At 37.8% G+C, this 24,195-nt stretch overlaps 3 protein-coding genes across 5 annotated transcripts in view; 2 read left to right on the top strand and 1 right to left on the bottom strand.

Moving 5' to 3' along the window:
* LOC134670165 (dual oxidase maturation factor 2) overlaps nucleotides 1-6,687 on the top strand; it is a 65,479-nt gene extending 58,792 nt beyond the window's left edge. For both annotated transcript variants that reach the window (XM_063527857.1, XM_063527858.1), the window contains 7 exons: nucleotides 1,139-1,269; nucleotides 2,400-2,632; nucleotides 3,003-3,214; nucleotides 3,817-3,997; nucleotides 4,318-4,467; nucleotides 4,797-4,910; nucleotides 5,417-6,687. In XM_063527857.1, the coding sequence (XP_063383927.1) occupies nucleotides 1,139-1,269; nucleotides 2,400-2,632; nucleotides 3,003-3,214; nucleotides 3,817-3,997; nucleotides 4,318-4,467; nucleotides 4,797-4,910; nucleotides 5,417-5,465 (1,070 nt within the window). In that variant the 3' untranslated portion in view covers nucleotides 5,466-6,687. The remainder of the gene's footprint in view (nucleotides 1-1,138; nucleotides 1,270-2,399; nucleotides 2,633-3,002; nucleotides 3,215-3,816; nucleotides 3,998-4,317; nucleotides 4,468-4,796; nucleotides 4,911-5,416) is intronic.
* Nucleotides 6,688-7,898: 1,211 nt separating this feature from the next.
* On the bottom strand, nucleotides 7,899-16,177 carry LOC134670164 (EF-hand domain-containing family member C2-like). The gene is made up of 16 exons (XM_063527855.1): nucleotides 16,013-16,177; nucleotides 15,440-15,595; nucleotides 14,960-15,110; nucleotides 14,459-14,571; nucleotides 14,085-14,174; nucleotides 13,697-13,773; nucleotides 13,369-13,534; nucleotides 12,879-13,041; nucleotides 11,828-12,008; nucleotides 11,372-11,522; nucleotides 10,367-10,555; nucleotides 10,133-10,278; nucleotides 9,871-9,987; nucleotides 9,354-9,533; nucleotides 8,751-8,892; nucleotides 7,899-8,371 (listed from the first exon to the last, which is right to left on the bottom strand). The coding sequence occupies exons 1-16, from the start codon at nucleotides 16,067-16,069 to the stop codon at nucleotides 8,261-8,263; spliced, it is 2,190 nt and encodes a 729-aa protein (XP_063383925.1). The 5' UTR covers nucleotides 16,070-16,177; the 3' UTR covers nucleotides 7,899-8,260.
* Nucleotides 16,178-16,506: 329 nt separating this feature from the next.
* Nucleotides 16,507-24,192, top strand: LOC134670155 (vacuolar fusion protein CCZ1 homolog). Of its 2 annotated transcripts, none has more exons than XM_063527844.1 (11): nucleotides 16,507-16,752; nucleotides 16,865-16,930; nucleotides 17,256-17,346; nucleotides 17,588-17,650; nucleotides 18,032-18,157; nucleotides 18,454-18,626; nucleotides 18,980-19,254; nucleotides 22,235-22,419; nucleotides 23,107-23,192; nucleotides 23,672-23,799; nucleotides 24,053-24,192. In XM_063527844.1, the coding sequence occupies exons 2-11, from the start codon at nucleotides 16,926-16,928 to the stop codon at nucleotides 24,109-24,111; spliced, it is 1,191 nt and encodes a 396-aa protein (XP_063383914.1). In that variant the 5' UTR covers nucleotides 16,507-16,752; nucleotides 16,865-16,925; the 3' UTR covers nucleotides 24,112-24,192. The 2 variants fall into 2 exon arrangements, with proteins under 2 accessions (XP_063383914.1, XP_063383913.1); XM_063527843.1 differs by having other exon boundaries at nucleotides 16,508-16,752; nucleotides 16,833-16,930.
* The last annotated feature ends 3 nt before the right edge of the window (nucleotides 24,193-24,195 follow it).

The following is a 24,195-nucleotide window of genomic DNA, read 5'->3' as shown; positions in this document are numbered from 1 at the left end:
CGTCCCTTTTCGTCCTTAAAAGATTAACTTTTTTGACTAGTAATACAATATGAACATGTAAAAAACAACAGTAAAAACCTTAATTTACGATAGCGTTCTATAATTTATGTATATCAAAATTGTACTATGCAATAGTTATAAATAAACATAACTAATGAAGTTATTATTTAATCACATAACAAAAACCAGCTGATCCGTCGTGACTCAGAATAGTGTGCTGCAATCTAGACATTTGATATATGAGTTTATTACCTATAATTTTAATTTTATACATTATAAGACTACTACTTAAGTAGCTTTTAAATAAATCAAGTTGGTTATACATACACATAAATGGATCGTACTGGCCAAAACACTGTTGGTCGAAAATACCGTCAACGGTTTATCTACCTACTATGCCTAACATTGCCTGGCTTTCAAATACACGGTGATGATTACTAATAACCTAATAATGAGAAAATCGTTTCGCATATATGCGTAAGTACTATGTGACTGGCATACTTACTATGTTAGGTATGTCGTCAGATGACAACCAAATCTCACTAATTGCCACTTAAGTTCAAAGTCATAGTGAACCATATAAGTACAAAAATAAGGTTTTTTAGTAATTAGTGAGTATGAGTTGTCATCTGACGATGTGTTTTTTGGTTTGGCACGAACTGACTAAGCCGGGGTTAACCCAGTATCAAATTGTACTGACAACCATGGTAACTTCAGGTTTAACCGGTTAACCCCAGGCTAGTGGGATGGTGCAAGTGGCCCTAACCGGTTAATCCGTTAACCCAGTGTCAAATTGTACTCGGAACCATGGTAACTCAGGTTTAACCGGTTAGTTAACCCTGGGCTAGTGATAGGTGCAAGTGGCCCTAAATGATATTATCCGTATTTATTTACTAACAGTATTTAAGATTAAAATTATGAGTCACAAAAACATTTTACATTTTAGTTTGTCCGAAAGGACGACAGACGCAAATTAAAATGAGCACGGATGTCCTGTGTCTGGAGGTTAAACACAACTTTAGTAGCGCAATATGCAGATAAGTTGATTAAGATGGGGGTCGTTTTTTGCTGATTTAAAAACATATTTTAATCGAGTTGCGAAGGTGTAGCTTAATTGTGAAATAAAATCATTTTCCAGTGTGCAAACACGGTTCGTCGTGGCACGTGGGAGGCGCCCGGGTGGCGCGCGCTGCGTACCGCGCCTACTCTGCTGAACGCCTGGACTGCTGGCTGGCTGGCCATGTAGGGCTCGGACACGTCAACGTCACACTTACCGGCGAGTAATTCTGTCATGTATCTTACTATTATAAACAGATCTTTCGGCACGTGGAGCAACCGGGACAGCGGGAGAACTTCGTCGTACGCCTGGACTGCTGGATGACTGGCAATGTAGAGCTCGGACACGTGAATGTCACACTTACCGGCGAGTAATTCTGGCATATATCTTACTATTATAAACAGATCTTTCGGCACGTGGAGCAACCGGTCAGCGGGAGAACTTCGTCGTACGCCTGGACTGCTGAATAGCTGGCCATTTGGAGCTCCGACACGGACAAGTCAACGTCACACTTACCGGCGAGTAATTCTGTCATGTATCTTACTATTATAAACAGATCTTTCGGCACGTGGAGCAACCGGGACAGCGGGAGAACTTCGTCGTACGCCTGGACTGCTGGATGACTGGCAATGTAGAGCTCGGACACGTCAATGTCACACTTACCGGCGAGTAATTCTGGCATATATTTTACTATTACAAACAGTTATTTCGACACGTGGAGCAACTGGGATAGCGGGAGAACTTCATCGTGCGCCTGGACTGCTGAGCGGCTACCGCGAAAACCGAAATTCGCAAATTGCGGGGATCTTTCTCTTTTACTCCAACGAAGGCGTAATTAGAGTGACAGAGAAAAATCCCCGCAATTTGCGAACTTCGATTTTCGCGGTTATAGCCCTGGATGACTGACCATTTAAAGCTCGGACACGGACACGTCAACGTCATGCTTACCGGCAAGTAATTCTAGTGTATGAGTAAGTGTTACTGGTACAAACAGCCGACTTGATATCTGTAGTGGCCCGGATAGCTCGATCACTCCATCGACCGCCTGGATGGCTGGATAGCTGGCTGGATGGCATATATATATGTCATCCAGCATAGTAATACGACGACTTTGGCACAAGTAATTAAGTAAAGTACTTCCATACTTTAATACTAGAATAGGAAATTTTACTGATTGAAGTCTTCATTTTTTTTAATGCGAACTGCGTTCAAAGAATTTTAAATAATCACCTGTCTGAACTGGGATCGAACTCGCTAAATGTGGCAATGGAAAAAATATATATTTGTCAGTTCAGTTTACATCATCCCTAACTTTAACTATTCCTATCTCATATAAGGCTACATTACAGCGCTATCCTGGGGTAACAGCTCCGTCGGAGACCCTGGCGTCGATTACAACGAGCAGTTCCGATGGGAGGACGCGGGCGGCGTGCAGGAGTGGTACAGAGAGGGCCTGGAGCGGGGCTTGCCGTACCCTGTGCTGAGCGTGGCTGAACACTTCGCGGTGCAACACGAGGGCTTCGAGTGGGGAGCCAAGTACCGCGCAGCGGGATATACCACCTCGACCTTACTATGGTATGTTATGTAGGTCTGATTTGGTATAGATTCCATTGTTGTTCTATATTTTGTAGGAATCATAAGCAAGGTTTGGCAAGGTGCAGATAAATGCATCAACGTATTATTTCCTGCCCCTTATCGATAAAATATCAAAGTTCTTTACGTAGCATTTACCATCCTGTAATCCCCGCGCTCTTACGCTTTTTTACTACAACATTGTCAAAGCTATCACCGTCTCTGTGTAGATACCCAAAATAATTTTAAGAACTTCTAAAATCTGCCTAGAGATCCTTAAGGCCTTGTTTAAAACAACATAACATGGCGCAGTCGGTAGGATACGAACCTACTCTCCCAAACGAAATCTGATCACATACATTGTTAATTCCAGGGCAGCACTAGCGCTATGGCTACTAATGAACCTGCTGCTCGTGGTGGTACCTCGATACGGCGCGTACGCAATGGCAACGCTGGGTGTGACGTTGTGCGCGGCGGCCGGCGGCTACTGGGCGTCGCTGCCTCATGTGCCTTTAGTGGTGCGGCTGGACGGATCCACATTGCTGTTTTCGCTAGGCTGGTGCTTCTGGCTGGTGCTCATATCAGGTACACTGACTTCAATTCTTAGCGATCTAAAGTATCATGGTACAATGCCGAGCAGCTATTTCTTTCAGACAAGGGCTTGAAATTTACGCTGAACTGAGTCATCGACGGATTTGCTTTATTGACCGCTTTTGTTTCATTAGCGCGATTTCACGGTCTTCTTACTAGGGAATAAAGTTTACTGTTGTCGCACAGTTAATGACGATACCCGCAGATACAAAATAGTTATTTACGATACAAGTGCGAAAAAGTGGAAATTCGAAACGAGTGGCGATAAATTAAAACACGACCGAAGGGAGTGTTTTAAATCGACACGAGTTGCGAATTACCTATTCGCACGTGTATCGTACAACATTTTACAGTACATATGGCCCTTTAAACTTTTGACATCGCACGAAAAGTGCTATTTTACGCACTAGTGCGGAAAAATAGGACCATATGTACTGTAAAAGCCTTTCTTCCTCTTGTATCGTCAGGACCTTTATGTAATATGTATATGTAGTATCGCGTCGTGTCTCCGTCGAGTACCTATTTGTTTAATGAGCTCTGTACTGTATTTGTGTTTTGATTTCATTTTAAAAAGATTTTATGTTATCTTTTTTCAGGGTGCATCTGCCTCGTAGTGGGCCTGCTGATCGCAGCAGTGGACCTTGTATGGCCGCACCGGTTCTCCACAGTATTAGAAGTAGACTACGATACGCCGTATGACAGACACGTGCTCATCGTCGATAGCCGACAGCGAGCACGGCCTCAAACACAGCAATCCTTGCCGTCTAGAATACTTAGGTACTTTAGGATTTCTATAGATTTAAGAAGTCAAATACAGAAATACCGTTTCAGCATTTTAAATGTCTTATACATTTACGTACAGGTTCTTTCCATTACCAGCATACAATACAATATATTTCTGGAGCCCTTTTTCTATTAGGATTAAAATAGTAGTATAAATACTTACTATAGGTACAATATCCAGAACCTAAAAAGTTTGGAATTTTGGATTCAGAACAGCTAGAAAAATTTATTTGTTAGACATAATTTGAGAAGCTTAACATTTTTTATAATAGGTAATAACAATGAACAATTTTTCCCTTTCTCTAAATTTACAGGAGATTATCATCAAAAACTAGAGAAACGGAGGGCCAAGTTTCTATGGCTGTTGTGAACGAGAATGGTCGGGACAACCCCGCCTTTCGGCACGAGCATCGCAAACCAAACTCGCCCTGGAGGTATCCTCTCTTCAGGAGGCAGATCGACAGGTGAGGATTTTTGTTGAAAGTAAAAATAAATCGGTCCATCCAATACAATAAAGCAATAATTCAATATGAACCATGAAACGAATGACGATCGACTACCTAGCCGATATTGATCTTTTCCAACGTATCCTCGTACGGTTAGGTAGGTACATAAAGATCTTTACAGCCAACGTTCCAAAAAGATGTTCATAAACTCGTCTGTGAATTTGTCCTTATGGCCGAGATTACAAAAATCTACACAGCCAACGATCCAAAACTTATTTACACTACCTACGTTTTATCTGGTATAAAATACTTAATTGTATATTATATTGTTTTCTGTGTGATTTCAGGGCGGACAGTGCATCTAGTATAGGATCCAGTATTAATGGCCACAGCACGGCAATCAAGCTGTCTCCACTTGCGGGGAGTCCTCCAAATCCACCTTTAGCTATCCCAGCACACAGGTAAGGATTGTAAACTATACATATACTTAGTGTTTTAATTTCTCTGACAGTTTGAGTAGGTAACACAATGGCACTTTGTATTAGCAGTATAGAACAGATTCAGAATGTTTATTTTAAGTGAGCTGAATATGTAGGTTATACCTAATTTAAGATTTATAATATTTATAAGACACACCAAACCTTGAATGTCAAGTTCGAGATCAAATCAGCCTCAAACGCTCATTAGACGGTACGAAAACTCGCATGCCAGTTTTATTGCTTTGCGATGTTTGAACAGTCGATAGGATTGGAGATCGGATATAACCTCAATAGAATGGTACGAAAACTCGCATGCTAGTTTTATTACTTTGCAATGTTTGAACAGGCGATAGGACTGGACATCGGATATAACCTCAATAGAACGCAATGTAACTAACATTGCATGCGAGTTCGCGCACCATCTAAACTAACCCTTAATGTACGGATTATTTTCGTTCTGTTTCTAAGCATAACTCTCTATTTTACAGGTTCCGACCTCAAATACCTGCTACGGAACGAGTTAAAGATATGTGGTGATAGGGTGCGGTGACCTGAAGCTGTGGCATTTGTTAGTGAATATTATAATGAACTATGTAAGAAATTTACCAAGTAGTGTGAATTCAAGTTACCGATCTCCAAAATGGACGACAGTAATCATAAATAAGGAGACTGTTGACCGAAATATTTAATAGCATTGCCTCAAAAGCGAGGCAGTCTCCTGCGTGTAAATATGTACATTATACTAATTATCTAAATTATTTTTAAGCACCTGTCCAGTGTCATAAATTGTAATAATGTAAAAATAGATATTCTAAGTTACAGGATTTTGTTTACCTCGTTTATAAATTATGGTTATATAGCAGAGGTGCTCAGGTGTATTAGACTGCATCGACACAAGTGAATACTTTGTGCCATGTACTCACTCCGCGATACAAATCAGTTAACTAACTCGCACAATAATACCTAAAAGCATCATAATTTTGCTTTAGATACATTTCATTTTTGTCCATAAAGTAATATAAAACTAGTCTAGTTAAATAAAGTTGAATCAAGCCAATTCAAACACGCTGAAAATACTAAGTAATACCTATTTGTACATTTTGACTATACTATAGTGGGTGCGCGCTGTTTGCAAGAACATTTTTTTTATTTATCATTCTGATTCAGTGAAGGGGTCGGTAAATTATGCTGTGTAATTGCACTGTTTTGCTCCGTTTAGATCAACTTTGTTAACGAGACTCAATTTAAAATATAAAAAAAATCGGCGTAAAATATGTATGTACCTGACTAAAATGTTTAATTTGAAACGTATTTTAATCGTATCCCTTATTTCCTAATTTATCAAGATAATCCAACAGATGGTATGTTTACACACGCCTCTTCATAACATCACTAGGAAAGTCATTAAGATTTACTGTAAGTTATTTATTTCATATTATAGTGGCATTGATAGAATGCGTGATAAAAAATTCCAAACAAGAAGTAAGTAGCTCCTTAAAGGTACCTATTCATTTTCTAATAATATTGACCCTAATTGTTGACAGTATATTATTATGTAATAGTATTATTTAAAACGCTGATCATTTTCAATGTTGTGAAAATATGTTTGCAACAGTGAATATGTATAAGTATGTGACATTGCGTAGGTAAATGTTAACAGTATAAAAGTGAGAATGTAGATAACTATAATAGGAAGAATGACTTAGAAGATTGTATTTATTCTCTTCGAAAAAATAAACGAATTCAAATCAAAACTAGAGCCTGTATTTTATTTAAAACCCATTTAGATACAAGTTACATCTAAAATAAATAAAAAATTAAATCACATGATTGAATTAATGAGTCTGCCAGGAAAGTCTTTTTTTAAGTCCAGAGGTCAGTGTTCGCGCTCGGGCACCATCATCAGCAGATTGAAAAGATGACTGACGCAACACCATGGCCAACTGTTTCCGCAATTCGGCAATATGACTTGTGTTACAATGATTTGTTACAAATAAACCATTTTTAAAGTGCGCGCCCCTCCCCATTCGACCATCACACACGTCTTAGTTTTTCTTACAGACGCAACCACCCAACACACGCATTATACGTCTACCTATAATATTACTTGAGAATGAGCGTAAGTGGTGTGAAAGTGCGCTCATTTTAATAAAGGTTTATTTCTATGGCCAGGTTTAGACTAACGGGTTGGCTTAAAGTAATGAGAATTTTCGTTTTCGGAAATATAAAAAAAAAGACAATAGCTGTGGGTTTTCGAAATTTTACAGTGACAAACAAGAGCATATTTTAAATTACAAGAAAACATTATATATACTATAACATCTCCCACATCCGATTTCTCATAACTGTGTTCAAACCCTCTGCGTCATGCTTTGGACAACGTTTTATTTACATTCCATAACTGTTTTATTGCCGTTAATTTTAATTATTTCGGCATATTAGCTTGTTATCTATATCATGCCATCATTCACAATTGCTAACTGATTAACATTTTCATGAAATCTGCAACTGATTGATATTTAGAGAAAATTGTTTATGTATCATATTTTGGTAAAATGTATGCAATGACGTTTTTAACTGGTTTTAGGCTCTCGCGGAAAAACGACTAAACGTTTCCAACCCTAGAATATCCCCAAGACTTAAATCAATCGAAGAATTTTGGCAAATATTATATACTCTGATATGTATATTGCGATAGTAGGCAAAAATATTATAGAATAAAATAAATTTTACCGTGTAATTACAAAACGATCAGTCAGAGAGTACTTGGTAGTTTGTCAAAAGTGAAAAGCAAACGGTCAGAAGCATGTTACGTAAACTAACACAAGGGAGGCCAATTACTTTATTCTTGAATTTGGTTCTAATGTTGGATATTGCATAGTTCTTCAATATAACATCCAGAAATCCATGGCCATTGTCTTTTTGTCTTTATGTCCGAAAACAAAAATTCTCATTACTTTAAGCCAACCCGTTAGTATTAAGAACTTACATGTAATTTCATTACATTGCGGTATATCTGATCAAACTTTTGAATGCAGTTTGCCTTTTAGCAATCGGCAATGTAATGGACTAAATTGCATGCAATTTCTTGCTAGTCTATACGCCTCGCCACAGTGTGACTTCTGGCAAATTTCAACCAGTCGCTAGTCAATTTACCCTTTACCAGGCTGACATTTCAAAAATGACAATCAAATGTCAGTCTTATTCGTCTAAAATAGAACACATGTTTGAAGTGCCGTATGTGGGAAATATATGTATATCCCTTAGCCTGGTAAAGGGTTAATGCATACTCGGGGTGTGGCCACTGGATGTACGGTGTAACATGAAATGTTTTAAGGCTGAGGATCTTTAACAAGATGGTCCATGTTCAGTTGGCAGAGGAAGGCGCTCCAGTTGACGTAGCCCTCCTTAATTATAGTGTCCACATCTGCCCACCTTTTGCACTGTAAATTAAATAAAAGATAATACTTACTTGGATACCTGGTTGGAAGCGCTGGTGGCATAGCGTAAGAGCGTGCGAGTTTCAATCCGGAGGTCGCGGGTTCAAACCCCGGCTCGTACCAATGAGTTTTTCGGAACTTACGTACGAAAAATCATTTGATATTTGCCAATCGCTTTTCGGTGAAGGAAAACATCGCGAGGAAACCGGACTAATCCCAATAAGGCCCTCCTACCCTTTGGTTTCCTATAGCTTCCAATAGTTTCCCCTCTGGGTTAAAAGGTCAGATGGCAGTCGCTTTCGTAAAAACTAGTGCCTACGTCAAATCGATATGGACCACTTAGATCTTCTTGAAGCGGAAGTGTAAAAAATAACAAACATACCTCAGTAAATTTAACAGGGGGCGCATGTCGCACCACTTTCTGGTAGTCTCCCTCGGCGAGGTTGTAGACCGGTCGAGTTTGGAAGTCCAGGAACGACATCAGGTCGTCGTAGCGAATGTTACAGTTCTCATCTTTCTCCAATCTGTGCAAAACACACTTCACATAATATTGCATTGCTTTATATTAATTTTATTAAAGTGCCTTAGGATGTTAATGCTGAAAAAATCACAAAAGTCTAAAAATGCGCAATTTTATTTTTGAAGGAACTCATCTTTTTTTGGTTAAAACTTACAACAAATTAAAATTCAAAAACATGATATCCGCGGTGCCGAGCACGCACAATCATCCATCTCGCTAACATTTAAGCTCAGTAAGAGAGAGACGAACACGAATCTATGGGGCCGTAAGAGCGAAGAACTTACATTCTAAATTGTTGTTGACTATACAATTGATATGTAAAATTAGACCGTGAATTCCCACCACATTAATTTTGCATCGCGTTCGGCGGGGTGATTCTCTTGATAGTAACTCAAAACCTGCTTTCAATGGAACACATCGTTGCAAATACGAGTACTAATTAATATCATTAGACAAGTAACATACACTTCGAGCATGCATTCCATAAGGTCAGGGTTGATGGGCAGGCGATGCGCACGCAATAACTGACGTAAGCGTGGAACGGGCAATATTCCCAATTTGTCCTCGTCGGCGTGTAGCAGGCCTTCCTGCAGTCGCGCACGATCGTCCCATAGGCCTCGCGTCAGGTCCGAGAACACCAAAGACCTTCAAGCAAATAATCTCTTGTAACAAAACGTGAAACAATGTAACAAAGGCTTGATTAGATTGTCATTGATTAGTTATACAGTTTAAGAGGCTGGAAAGTTGGACTAGATCCGGGAAACCTATAATTTAAGAATGATTTATAATCATTAGGTAGGTGCCATCGCCATCAGATATATCGCAGTGGCCAAGGTGCTCTCAAATATCTGAACACGCCTCTATTGTCAAAGCGTTAGAACGCGTGTTTAGATATTGTGAATTCCTTAGCTGCTCCAATATATCTGAAGGCGACTGGAAGTATTATGCAATATGATTGCCGTAAGTACCTATCTCATCTCACCTGATCATTTCCCTTCTTGGGCTGGACTCTTGCCCGGGATCACCACGGAAATATCGGATCAATGTTATAAATTCATGTTCTGTCATTTTTTCACACATTATTTCTTTCAGTGCTTGTCTGAAAATTGAGCAATAGAAGCACGTTAAGTTACCTGCGTAATATGCAGTCATGTTGTCGTATAACAAAAAAATTGTACCAACAATATTTACTAAAAAAAACTGTGAAGATACTTAAATATATAGGGTAGGAACTGCTTCCTTACTTGAAACAACGCGTCGTCATTAAATCTTTATTATTCGGCAACACAGCGCCCATGTATTTTGCAACAAAGTCCTTGTAGCCATTTTCCTTGCCCGCCAAAGTACGTCGAATCTTGTCCATAATCAGTGGTACGTTAGCCATTGGATACTACAATCATGCCAGTTGTTAATTAATGCAAAACCTTAATTGGTGGTTATTAGGCAGATACTATCCTAAAGTCTTTGTAATTTCTGACCTCTTTAGCATGTAGCTCCATATACCGCAAGGCGTACTCATCGGCAGCAAAGAGTCTAAAGCGATGCTTGCGGATGACAAGTTCGTTGCCGATCCACATATCCTTGTCGGTGTACGAGGGTGGCTCTTTCGGCACGAAGAAGTCCACGTCCGGGTGATACATCTTATCACGTCGAAAGAATTTACCACCCTAGGAAGAAAAACGGGGAGTATTACCATAGAATAACTAATAGTATTACTTAATAAGCAGGATTGGTACCAAATTGGTACCATGACACGTCTTTTGCTATTAAAAAACATTTGGTACCTACTAAACGCTTTTTTGAGCAAAATAAAATAGGTATTAGGTACACAGCAGAGAAGCATTAAACAGACATGAAATGAAACTTTATTTACCTACTGAAAGAGTATTTTTTGTATCTTCAAGTACCTAAGGTAAGAGGTATACGACTACAATGTTCAGACTCTTTTCTTTTCCGAGGCAAAAATATTATATATGTTCTTCCTATGTTCTTCATAACCCGCCTCATATGAATAAAATCCTTACGATTATGGAAAAAAACGCAAGCTTACTGACTTAGACCGTGCATACTCCGAGTTCTAACCTACGGTGCACAGACTTGGTCTTTGACTAAAGCTCAGAAGTCCAGACTCGGGGCTTGCCAACGAGCCATGGAGCGTAGCATATTAGGCGTCAAATTGGTGGATTGAGTCCGGAACACCACGCTGCGCTCCAAGACCCAAATCGTCGATGTAGCTCGGAAGGCGGCCAAGCTAAAATGGGACTGGGCTGGTCACGTCTTTCGAATGCCGAATGAGTTGTGGGGCAAAATCACTTCAGAGTGGGAGCCCGAAAACTCAAATCGGGGACCTGGCAGACCCTGCCGGGTATGGCGGGATGAACTAGACTCGTTCTTAAAGGAGTGGACAGACATAGCACTGGACAAAGATTTGTGGAGAACTTGGGGGGAGGCCTTTGCCCAGCAGTGCTCTAAATAATACTGACCTTAAATCCGGAATTCCTTTCGCCTAGTTCGAATATGCCCATGGTGTCGTCACACAAGAAGTATTTTACAATGAAATATCGCCCTGCGTCTTCAGGATTGTCATTAATAAGCCGTGCAGCGAAGCGAAGAACATGCGAATCGAAGCCAACCCTAAAATTAAGTACCTAAGTCTTAGATTAGATAGACAAGTTGCTTGCAAATTTCTAAAATAGCTACGTGCTCTTCGGCGAGCCAAAATACAAATAATTTATTGAGAAAAGTATAGTACAGTGGTTGTTCTTAAAGACTAAGAATTTACATAGAGACACGTGTTTTACAGATGCCTGAACTAGGATTCCCTGTGTTTCAGGGTTTCCTAGTTCAAATAAATAAATTTAAAAAAGTTTGTATCTTACTTACGTAAAATGATTATGATGATTATGATTTAAGAGAGACATTAAAATGAAACACTTTACTTATCCTTGTGAAGAAACTTCATGAAATCTCCATGCGGAGCCTTAGGTTCAACAGTGCGACAATTCTCAGCAGAGTCTTCATACGAGCCGTAGCCATTCCATGGTGGGAGTTGACGATCCGCCACGCTAGTGCTCACACAATGGGATTCCGCGCCCGGTGTCGGCAGAGGCACAAATGTATCTGGACAATCAAAATATTATCTTTTCACCACACCAGCTCGGAAAGACTTACTTTGCATTTCAAAAACTGATAGCAGAGTTGCATTTTATTCACATGTGAGGCATAGTACCTAATCTAATGCAAATTTTGAGTTGTTTGATATTTTACATTTAATACTTGCTTCGGGTTGGTGTGGTGAAAAATGTTGTGTTTCACTCGGGGGCAAATTTTGTTTAACCCTCGTGCTTTGAAACCCTCGCAACGCTTAAGATTCCATTTTTCGAACCACTCGCTACGCTCGTGGTTCAATTTTGGAATCTTTCGCTTGCTCGGGTATCAATATTAGCACGAGCGGTTAAACAACAACTTTGCCCCCTTGTAAAACAAATAACTATTATAACATTCACCACTCACTGTACTGTGTAAATAGTCGTTACAAAGAAATTCCCTACCGCTACATTTCGTATTGACTGTGGATTCGGGTAAGTATGAGCTGAGGAGCTTCGCTAGCCTAGGTACATTATAGGTAAGGCCTACGTCATAGAGGATATTCCGTCCGCTAGCGTGTTTCTCCAACAAAGAACAACATTGATAATTTCGTCGACAAAGCAGCGATCGCTTTTACTCGTAGTTTCAGCAATCAAAAGCAAATATGTTTTTTTCCTACGATTGAATATCAAAGAAATATACGCGCGTGGACGGAATAGTCCCTATGACGGAATTAGCCACATTGACCTTATGAAGTTCTTTTTTAAAAAGGGTTTATACGCTGTACAGTATTAAAATTTAATGAGCACTAATATGGCGCGATATGGCATAAAAACATCGGTTTCCTTTAACTTAAAACTATATTAGGTACATAAGTAAATCCATACGAAAAATCACACGTACCGAATCCATATGTGACGCGATAATATTCCTCAGTAAAAGGATCACAATCCGTTAATACGACCTTCCGTCCAAACACATTCAAGACTGCTCCGATGCTTAAATCTGCTGGGCTGTACGAAGCCGGAAGGGGACCACCCGTCATTTCCACGTGGTCTGGCAGTTTCTGATAACATGAATTTTAAAGGTAAAAGTACTCTACTAAATAAGTATGCCTACATAAGGTAAGGTAATATGGCTTCTGATATTCTATTTCTATATCGTACAAAAAGCGCTAGCTCTGCCAGAGGGCAAAAAGGTAGAGGACGGCCCCCTCTGACGTGGTGGACGAGTATGGCCAAACTATTGGAAAAAACCCAACTACCCAACCCGACAAATCAAGACAGATCGTCTTGGCACCCAAGGATATGGAGAGCCGACCCCACCTAATGTGGAATAAGGCAAAGAAAAAGAAGAAGCATATACGCAGTTGCTATAAAATATTGATACGCACTCTGGGCAGTCGCATTCTCTTCAGGAACATTGGTCCTGCTTCCTTTCCGGAGTTTGGTGGAAGCGTTTCTTTAATCTCGATTGTGTCGTCAGCCAAGAAGTAATGTATCTCGAGTGTATGATTGGTACCAAATTCTGACGCGCGGTCGTCCCAATAACCGTAAAATCTGCATGAAAATATTATCGAAGAGTATAATCAGATTTTATTTTTTAAACCTCTATAGTCTATTTAACTGGGTCTGCATATATATGTCTATACCTACTGTGCAGATTGATAGAAACTATTATACTAGTTAAAATAACTTAATATAGCTTGTACTGAGCCATACCTTAACACTTGTCTGTCAAAATCCAGGAATTGGCGAAACGGCCTATGTTTGGGCGGTTTTTCTTTAGGTAGAGTTCTCTAAAATGTGTTACGAAAATAAAATTATATTTAGTCCGATATATATAACCAACACCAAAGCTGTAAAAAAGTAACACATCGAAATATTCTATAACTTTAAACGAGCAATTCATGTCTATATGTTTAATTCGGGGATCTCGGAAACGGCTCTAACGATTTGGATGAAATTTATGGGGGTTTTCAGGGGCGGTAAATCGATATAGCTAGGTCTTATATCTGGGAAAACGCGCATTTTTGAATTTTATATGTTTTCCGAGCAAAGCTCGGTCTCTCAGATATTATTCTATAAAATAAGAATTCATTGAACTTACTTCAACAGCGTCCGGCCAGTTTATAGGATCTGGTACATTGATCCCAAGGCGATTTAAGAATACTCTAGTGAAATTGTCGCAATTCACTATCTAAAAAAAGAAAATATTGTTAGAAAAACAATGAAGACTCTTTTCCGCCAGCGATCGAGTATGATGATGACTGAAACACCATTTACGTAAGAAAGGCAGAAAAATTACTAAAGTCAGATCTTAATGCATAGCTTCATTTCAATGATAAGTTGCATTATTCGTCAATCTTTGGAACTATATACCTACTTTATAATACTGATTATATTATACGGGATGAGAAATTCAATTGGGAAATACATATACAGAGTACCCTTTTATTTTAACGACCCTAGGTGGTCACTTACTTTAAACACTTTTCCGTGAAAAGTGACCTCTCTTCCAATATTCAAATCGAGTACATCGTAATACACGTCGTAGCTGTGCGGAAGTCGGATTCGTTGTCTACATATAATTGTTCCTAAAATGTAAAAAAAACTATTAGGTACGACACTATAAACATTATAGGTAAACCCTCAGAAACCTCAGAGATTCAGCGTTAAAAAATGCGACTAAACGGGATGGGCTCTTTTGTTTGCTTATTTACATGGAACTACGCAAAGATCAGAAAGATGTTCCACTGGAGGAGAAAAGAAGTGTAAAGTGTAAGACGAGAACCGTATTCGCTTTAGAACCGACCGAGGTTTCCGGACTTCGTAACTTCTTTTGTTTTTTTACAAATTTATAGGTCAGGTTTTTTCCTTGAGTGTCGAAATATACCTACGTTTTTTTGCAGCATAAACGGCCATATCTTTTTATTAGTTTGAGATTTGCGTGTCATCTGAAGATATACTTAAATACTTACTAACCTTGCGACGTCCCACTGTTTTCTGTCCGTGGTTCCACAACCTTGATCGTACCATCTTCAAGGAAGAAGAATATATTCACCTTGCGAAGCACGCTGGACGAAGATCGCATCTCGTGCAGCGTCTGTTGGAAATACGCTTCGAAACGCAGTATCTGATAAAAATCAAAAGTCCCAAATCAAAAAAGGAAAAGGTACAACAAACATTTAGGTACACTCTGCAGCAGAAGTTGCTAAACGGGCGAGGTGATCTAAATTACCTTGACGCGCTCTTATTCTCTTAACAATAGTAGCGTCAAGATCATTTTGGACACCTCTGACCTATTTTATAAAGCTACAAGTTACAATTTACAAGCGGAAGTCTCGTTCTAACACATAGGGTTAGAAAGAGACTTCCGCTTGTAAATTGTAACTTGTAGCTTTATAAAATAGGCCACTGGCCCTCTTAGCAACTATTGCTGCTGACTAATAAATATGGACATACGTTCTTATCGTACATGATCCAGGTAGGTAGCTCCGGGGCTTGCTTTCGAGCGTACAGCGAGGGCACGATGTTTTCTTCAGGTGCTTTATCGACTAACATGTTAACTTTGTCGATCGTCGTGAAAATTGGACGTACACCAAATTTGGTTCTCCCAATCTGTAATTTAAAATGGCATAATAAAAATAGATACCTACAGCTTATACGCACGCGCGACGTCATAAGTCCCATCACAAAATAAATTTGTATAATTGACCGAGCGTTCGTGAAATTCTCCGTTTCAGCTTGGGCAACCTTAGTACTTTTTGTACCGAGACCGAAACTGACTGTATATCAAGACGCGTTCGTAAGTTTCCATTAAAAAACGATGAAAAATAATTATACACAACATCTGTATTTATAACCTAATGAATATATTGATAAGTATTAGGTATATGAAATATATAGGTAAGTTCCTACGAACTCGCTTATTAAACCAGATAATATAGATGGAGGCTGAATTTAGTACCTAGAGGCATAAGGACGAACAGAAAAGAAATAAGTAGGTAAAATTCTATAAGTTTTAAAAGTACTCGCCAAGGGGTTGGCGCCGTAACCGGGTAACATCGGTAGTCTTGGATTTCTCATGGCCATGATTTGTTATTTAATTAAAATTAGGTATTATAATTATTAAATATTAATTATTATCAAAATATTGTATGGCGTTCCAAACTTCATAAAATCAACAAACTTGCGAATTCGTTACCATGGTAACATTTAAAGGGCATAAAGGGTATTTTACACTTCATTTGAACTTGCCATACGAGCAGTGTGTTGTGCAAGACCCATCCAATTAAAGAATGCAATATTTACTTATCGTCTTTTGCAGTGAAACTGCGATTGAAAATCAATTATATGATAAATTAGTGAATTTATTCCTTTTTGTAGAACTTACATATATTGTTTGAGTTCTACAAAAAATTTAGTGTTAAGTTTTGTGTAGTATCTGAATATACTTCAAGCGTCATTCACAACTGACAAATCACTGTCAACATGACAGTTCTGTTATCATTTCAACTGATTTCAACGCAACACTGCCTTGTATTTTTGTGGTGTATGCCAAATCTAATATGTATTATGAATAAAATTGTAATTTTTTTAATGAAATTACTTAGTTACCAAGCGTAAGGTGCATATTCGTTTTCAGCTTTATAGTAAAGTATCAGTAGTCAGCGCGGGCCATACCTGGAGAGAAATCTACCAAAATGATAGATGTGAAAACCAAAATTCACTCCTTCTTTATATTTAACTCGAGCTTTGGGCCTAAGGAAGGAGAAGTATGTTCACTAATTTGTTATTCAATTAATTATGGCCTTTTATAATGTGAAGTATAGCTGTTTTATTGTAATTTGGACAGGAACTGAAAAGGGTGTTGTTCTTCCATCCGAGTCAAGTGAGTGGAGATGGGCGAAAGCTTCAGGTCGGACTATGTGAGGCAGTTGTCAAATTTATGTCGTGAGTATCAACATTGTCTCTTCTGAATCTAAAGTTAGGAGAGATGGGGTCAAGATGTGCAATTATCAATCAGAGATGGATATTCATTTCATTTGATGTAATGTTGTTTGAGGGGGAGGGGAGGGGATTACTTAAGTAACAAAAACTAATCTTTGAGGGAAGAGATCCCTCAAAGGGATAAGTTCGCCTTTGTACTTCTTACTAATTGTATGTTATTTTTAATGTCTTTTTATACAATAAAGAGTGTACTACTACTATTAATCTCTTTCATTTAAAGTGTTGTAAGTACTTTTTTTTATATTCTTAAACAATGTTTTTGTTTCAGTACATTTTCTTCTGAGCCTTGTGAAGCACTGCAAACACAGACTAAAAGACACATTTTCTATCAACCAGAGAAAGGTTACTGGATGGTTCTGGTAAGATATACTTAATTGACTTTATCATGATTACCTATGATTTATCTACTTACTAAACCTATATTTTATGTTCTCTATAAAATTGAATAAAGCAGTAGATGTGTGCCAGGCTGCCATCCTCAAAGGCTAAAGTCTTCGAGAGTAGTAAACTTTAGCCACCAGCTGTATTATAGTGACTGAAAGTTAGTAATTTTTACGTAACATTCTAGAAAAGTTTCATGTAAGGTGTACTTTATTACAGGTTGTTCGAATACCTTATACAACAAAAGCACTTTCTGCCATTGGAGAAAGTAGAGGAGATGTGGTAAGTTAAATTTATTTCAATTTCATAAAATACAAATCATCATCATCATCTCAACCATAAGACGTCCACTGCTGAACATAGGCCTCCCCCTTTTTTGGGGGGTGAATGCCATAATCGCCACGCTTGGCAGGCGGGTTGGCGATTGCAGTCGAGTACACCGAATTTGAGGGAAGCTGCTGCCCGTCCACCGGTAGTCTTGGACGTGGTTTAAGGACATACCCGGGTCCTGGACGTAGTTTAAGGACATAACCGGGTCCAAAATACAAATGAATCCATTCAAATATCAACCTTATTTGTCATGCAAAAAGATTCAAATTGGGATATAATTTAGACTACAGCTACATTAATGGAAATTTGTAGTGACTCATGTTTTTGTTCCAGATTGAGCCATCTGTTATGTTTGATCTGTTGAAATCAGCCTACAAAATGTTCAAAATGTTTGTAGGGCCTTTTCAAAACATTCCACCTGATGAAATTTATACCACTTGCGAAAAGTTTTTTGGACCGGTAAGTTCTACCTTAAACCTTTAACACTATTCATTTTGCTTGCAGGATATTATTGTTTTTTTTTATGATTAAGCAATTTATATTCAAAACCTCTTTGCTAAACATGAATTCAACAAAATTGCTGTTTTTAAATACCATCAACATACACATCCAATTAAAGAATAGAAATAACCACCACCAAAGTTATTTAGTATTTTAGATTTAATTAGCACTCACTAAGTAACAAAACCATGTGAAATTAATAATATTCGCGCTCTTATCCCGTATAAATGATAAAATAAATGTTTTTGTTGCAGTATATAACATCTAAAAATCTCACAAATGATATCAATGATATAATTCAAGGAATAAGTTATCTGCCACTGGACAAAAATTCCTTCTTCAAAGTTTTGTGCTTTATAGATCTGGTTGAAGTCACTTATCCTGATTTTAAATGTATCTCTTTTGTTTACAATGAGCAGTTGATTTGGTGAGTATGTTTAATACAAGTTCGCATCAGTAAGTAATAAATAAAAATACACGCAATACACAAAATAGGCGCTAGTCGTCGAGTTGCGGAAAATCGCCCGAACTACAATACAAGAACACGTAATAAAATCGTGGCATTCGTGGCCGTTACATTTTCGTGGAATTAACGAGTTACCCTTTTGTCTGCATGGTAACATATATTAATACATTCAGTGCCAGTGACTCCCTAGGGGAGTTCACTGTTCGTAGGCGCTTTTCGCTACACACGGTTTTTCCCGTGTTATCGGCTACGCTCGTAGCGCGTAGCTCGGGCTGGCACTGAATGTGTTAATTAACAATTAAAACACCTTCCAGGAATGCACTATCAACAGACGACATGCTCACTCTCTACCAGTACTTAGTACAAAAGCTCCTACCTGAGCAAATTGAAAAGGAACTCCAAGGGGGGGCCGTGGCCGCGGCACAAAGGCACGGCCGTTTCATCGTGCCACGGGACGGCATCAGGACACGGGAGGACTTACAACGGCTGACTAAAGTTCATCTCATGCTTGAAGATGAGCCGGAAGAAAAGGAATATTATCTCATTATTTATAGGACGTTGAGCGCTACAGTTTGCTTTACAGTTGATGGTTAGTATTAAAGACAAGCATATTATTTTATTATGACTGGTACTTACGACAATACCAAATAATATAATGGTATGTATATATATTAGCTAAAATTATCGAGCATCGGTATCTGATGATGTAGCCAGAAAATGGAGAGTGGAACTTTTCGGTGGCTACAGTGGCGGATTTCCCATAAGGCACAGTAGGCCCGGGCCTAGGGCGGCGAGATATTAGGGGCGGCAAATTGTGACAAGAAATTCGCTGATGATAACAAAAAATAACGGTGTACTTTCGTTTGGGCCAAACACGTTTCGCCAAATTTCACTTCCCAACAAACTTATCGCAATAGTTTCATTTCCCAAAGGAACCTTTAGCAAAGTTACACTTCGCATATAATTTATTTGGTCAAATTATCATTTGGCATAATTTTACTTTGTCAAATGTTATTAGGACAAAAACTTATTTAGCAAACGTTTTTTATTGGCTAATATTATATTCCAAAAAGCTGTTTGGTCAAAATTGTCACTTCGCAAATTTGACAAAGGCATCTCTATTTAAATTTGTACTTTTTGTTATGTTAATATTGGTACGTTAAATTCTACGTAATTTGGGTGGGTAGGGTTAGGTTTGAACTGCGATCCTCACAAAACGGAATCGCTATCAGAAAAGTGGGTTAGGTTAGGTTAGAACTGTGACCCTCACAGAATCGAAATGCTATTAGAAAAGTGGGTTAGGTTAGGTTAGAACTGCGATCCTTACAGAAACGAATAAATACTATTACTAGAAAAAGGTCATCGAAGTGGATTAATTAATTTATTAATTAAAAAATTTGCATGACATTTTAAACTAAAATGTGGTTTAAATATTGTAATCCAGTAACTTTGTCGAATTTTGTAACCTGGCTCTTTTGCGTCAAATCCGGTAGTTCTGATTTTTTGCAGGCTTGTTTATGATGTTGGCCCAATGAATAATCCAAGTTTGTGACCTCGAGCGCCGAACGCAACTTTGTCAAAAATCGAATAAACCGCATTTTTTTTTAGATTTGGGCGATTATAACCCTAAAGTAGTTACTAGTTTTTGATAGTAACTTCCTAGGGCGTTTTTAAAGTAGACTAAATAATAAAACGCAAAATGTATAATTTTACTGTAATATTGGTGGTTATTTACTATTTTTGGATTACAATGATTACTTTGGTGTTATTTGCTTTAATAGAATAGCAAGATGTAAGAAATTTGGTTATCATTCTACATTAAAATGGAGTTTTAATTTTAGTGATCATTTACTATATATTTTTGGCAGTAAGAATGTTTTTTTTGACGTTACATTTTACTATGTATATGTAATGATCAGTTAAATACCAGACAAATAAAATTCTGCAGCCTCCTCTCTATTGGTATGTAAATTGTATGCCATGCAATATTTTGGGACAAGTAAGTTATGCTTAATGATACATTTGACTAAATAACATTTGGTAAAATGAAATTTGTCCAAGTAATTATTTGCTAAACAATAACTTGCCAAAAAAGACTATTGCTAACTGAAAATTTGCGATAAGTTGTTTTGCCAAACATTTTTTTGGGAAATGATAATTTGGGAAACATAGTTTGGGATGTGATACTTTGGGAAACGTTTTTGGCCCATTCGTTAGTAAACCAAAAATAACTCAAAATTAGGCCAGGCAACGAATTCTCAAAAAAAGGTACCTATAGAGGGAAATGCTTGAAACACAATTTTTGACTTCGTACCTACCTAACTTTATTTGGACTATCTAGGAGGTGAACATATCAAAAGTCCCCGGCCGTAGCCCTTGAGCCGGGGGAAGAGAGGGGTTTGAAGGTCACATTTTTCAGTTTTTCGCTTATATCTCGGTAATTATGCGTTCTAACGACATGATCATTATACAAAATGAAAGTTGGTTAAATTTGCTACAAGCTACAATTTTTACGATATCTTGATTGACCATGGACCTCCACACTTGTGCGCGAATCGCGGCGCGAAGCCGCGAATGCGAGTGTGGTGTCGATTTCGCAGATTGTTGACGCCTTCGCGCCTTGTTCCCCGTTTATAGGGTTCCGTACCTCAAAAGGAACAAAACGGAACCCTTATAGGATCACTCGTGCGTCTGGCTTTCCGTCTGTCACAGCCTATTTTCTCCGAAACTGCTGGACCAATTAAGTTGAAATTTGGCACACGGCACACATATGTAAGTTTGTGACCCAAAGATGGACGTGTAACGTAAATAAATGAATTTTAAATATGGAGGCCATTTTGGGGGATCAATGAGAAAATTTAAAAATAAAGTTTTTCAAACTATATCGTGTTACATACATATCAAATCAAAGAGCTCATTGTAAGAATCTCAATTTTTTTTTTTTAATTTTTGGATAAATAGCTTAGCAACTATCCAAGAAAAAAGGCAAAAAAAAATATTTCTCTTATGTTTCTTTTTTAGTTTTTTTTAATGTTTTTGTAGGTACATAAAAAGTCAATGTTATTGGTAAAACTATCACTTAAAATGAATAAGTATTTGTTTATTTTTTCCGTAAAACCTATGTTCCTATGATCATGTCACAAGGACGTATAGTTTCTGAGATATAATAAGCGAAAAACCGAAAAATGTGACCTTCTAACCAAACCCCCCCTACCCCCGCTCAAGGGGACTTTTGATATGTTCACCTCCGAGTCCAAATAAAGTTACTAAGTTGAAAATGTGTCCCAAACATTTCCCTCTATACCTTTTCGTTGCCTGATCTAAATGTAGTCAATATGATGGGTGCTGATGCTGATGCTGAGAAAGGGGCGGCTACAAGGCCTGGGGCCTAGGGCGGCAAAGACTGCAAATCCGCCACTGGGTGGCTACTACTAGGCCTCTCGTGATCGGACTCATATGATTAGTTTTAACGATTCCAGTCATTGTGTTAAAAAAAATTTTGAAAGAACGGTATTGTACAACCAGACCATTTGAATTCTGTCTAAAATTTAATATTTTTGGTATTACAGTGAACACCAACCTTGAATTAGATACATTCAAGTCCCTGGACGCATTCATCGGGCCCCAACTCTCATCTATTGCTTCCGCCATCAGCGAACAGTGCGCCCTTCACGCGCTCCAAACTGCCCAGATATCGAGCAATGATCACAAGTTTGTTTATTTTAACAGACTTAATCTGGCTTTTAAAACATCTGTAAGTACCTACTTTCGTCGCAGAATAAATAATAGTTAATTTTAAACCTAATTTCAATGTTTAATATTCATCAGTTAACCTTTTGGACGCCAATGACCGATATATCCGCACCGCAAGTCCAACGCCAAAGACGGATTAATTGGTCATAGACCACAGAGCAACGTAGACCTTACGTGCATATGCATAAAGATCAATTTCAGTTTTGACACTTCGGTGACGTGGCGTCCGAGTTACAGCTGTGTTGTGTTTTAAACGGCGTCGAAAAGGTTATGTGTGGACCTAGTACCTACCAAGGGCCCTTCTCTGTTACAGTGAATAAACGAATAAGTTATTTGTATTAGTAAGCATTGTGCCTTGGATGTAACAAGTGTATTAAGACTGCTAATATCCATACTTAAAGTCTATTTGTTTATTCGGTAGACTAAAATGACATTTCATAGTATGAAATGAACATAAAATAACATTCCATATTATGAAATGTCATTTTAGTCTACGGAAAGAAAAAATAGATTTTACTATATATGTACCTATAAATAAGAATTAATTTTTACCTCAACAGACACAAATTTATTTAGTCACAAAATGCAGTATTTGTACTTAGGTACTAGTCTTTGTCTGTGTCTTATAATACAATGATTCAAGTGGGATATTATTTTGATGTCAGAATTAATGTTAACATGTTTTCAGTCTCCAGTTAACAAGTTGGTACCTTCAACCACTATTAAACCAGAAGTTTTAAGTATAATAGCTGGCATACATGCAGACAGAAAAAGGTAAAGGATTTTAATTACATATTTTCAATGTAATTCCAAACTTATTAATTAATTGTAGAAGAGATGTAAAGTCTAAGAAAAAAATCGTGCTTCGAATTAGACAGCTGATGTAGATGGCCCTGTAGGGCTCCGTACATTATGCGGTAACTCAACATTTTGACAATCTAATTACAAAACATGAATGGCGCCACGCAGCACAATCTACATAGAGCTATGAAACTCCAGGGGCACGTTTTCTTTCTTGGTCTTAATATCTCTTCTACCACCAATAACTATTTGCCGACTCAGTACATATTCTTATATTCTTCAATACATATGGGCAAGAGAATGATGATGGGTATTTTATTCTAACCTATTAAACTTATTGTAGTAATTTAGGATTCATTTAAAATGGACCTTAATAGTTTTGCAATAAGATATAAATTGCTGTGAAATTATGCTCCTGTTGAGTTATTTGTTATCATGTTTTATTATTTCAGTTTGGGCAACTATGGTGAAGTAATCATCAAGACACCAGATGAATATTGGATTACTGCCAAGTCTTCAAATGAGAGAGAATTTTATGTCATAATCCAAGAAAAGAATGCAAATCTCAAGGAAATTGCAGGTAAAACTGATCAAATAATTCTTACATATAACTAGAGTATTTTTTACATTGCAATAAACTTTAACTGATTGAATATAAAGTTAAAAGTAACATTATAATAACATAATAATTGTTTTATCATGATGTGCAAGTGATCTTCACCTCAATATCATTTTAAATGATAAATTATTATTGATGGTGTCCAAGACACTATATCGTCAGATATGAAATGCTTCAGTGTGTATTATGTATTCTCATTCTCTTTTTTTTACAGATGAGGTAAAACGAATATGCGAAGTCCAAATGAAAGGTATATTTTTCTACCCTATATAAGTATTAAAATTCTTGAACTATGCAAAATCCAAATATGGAATATTATTGTTACTTATGTAATGTAAATGTTAAAAATATATTTTA

Source organism: Cydia fagiglandana, chromosome 13 (genome assembly GCF_963556715.1).
Source record: "Cydia fagiglandana chromosome 13, ilCydFagi1.1, whole genome shotgun sequence".
NCBI classification, from domain to species: Eukaryota; Metazoa; Arthropoda; class Insecta; order Lepidoptera; family Tortricidae; genus Cydia; species Cydia fagiglandana.
Note: the sequence above shows the minus strand (reverse complement) of the source record. Positions and strands in the feature narration are given on the sequence as shown.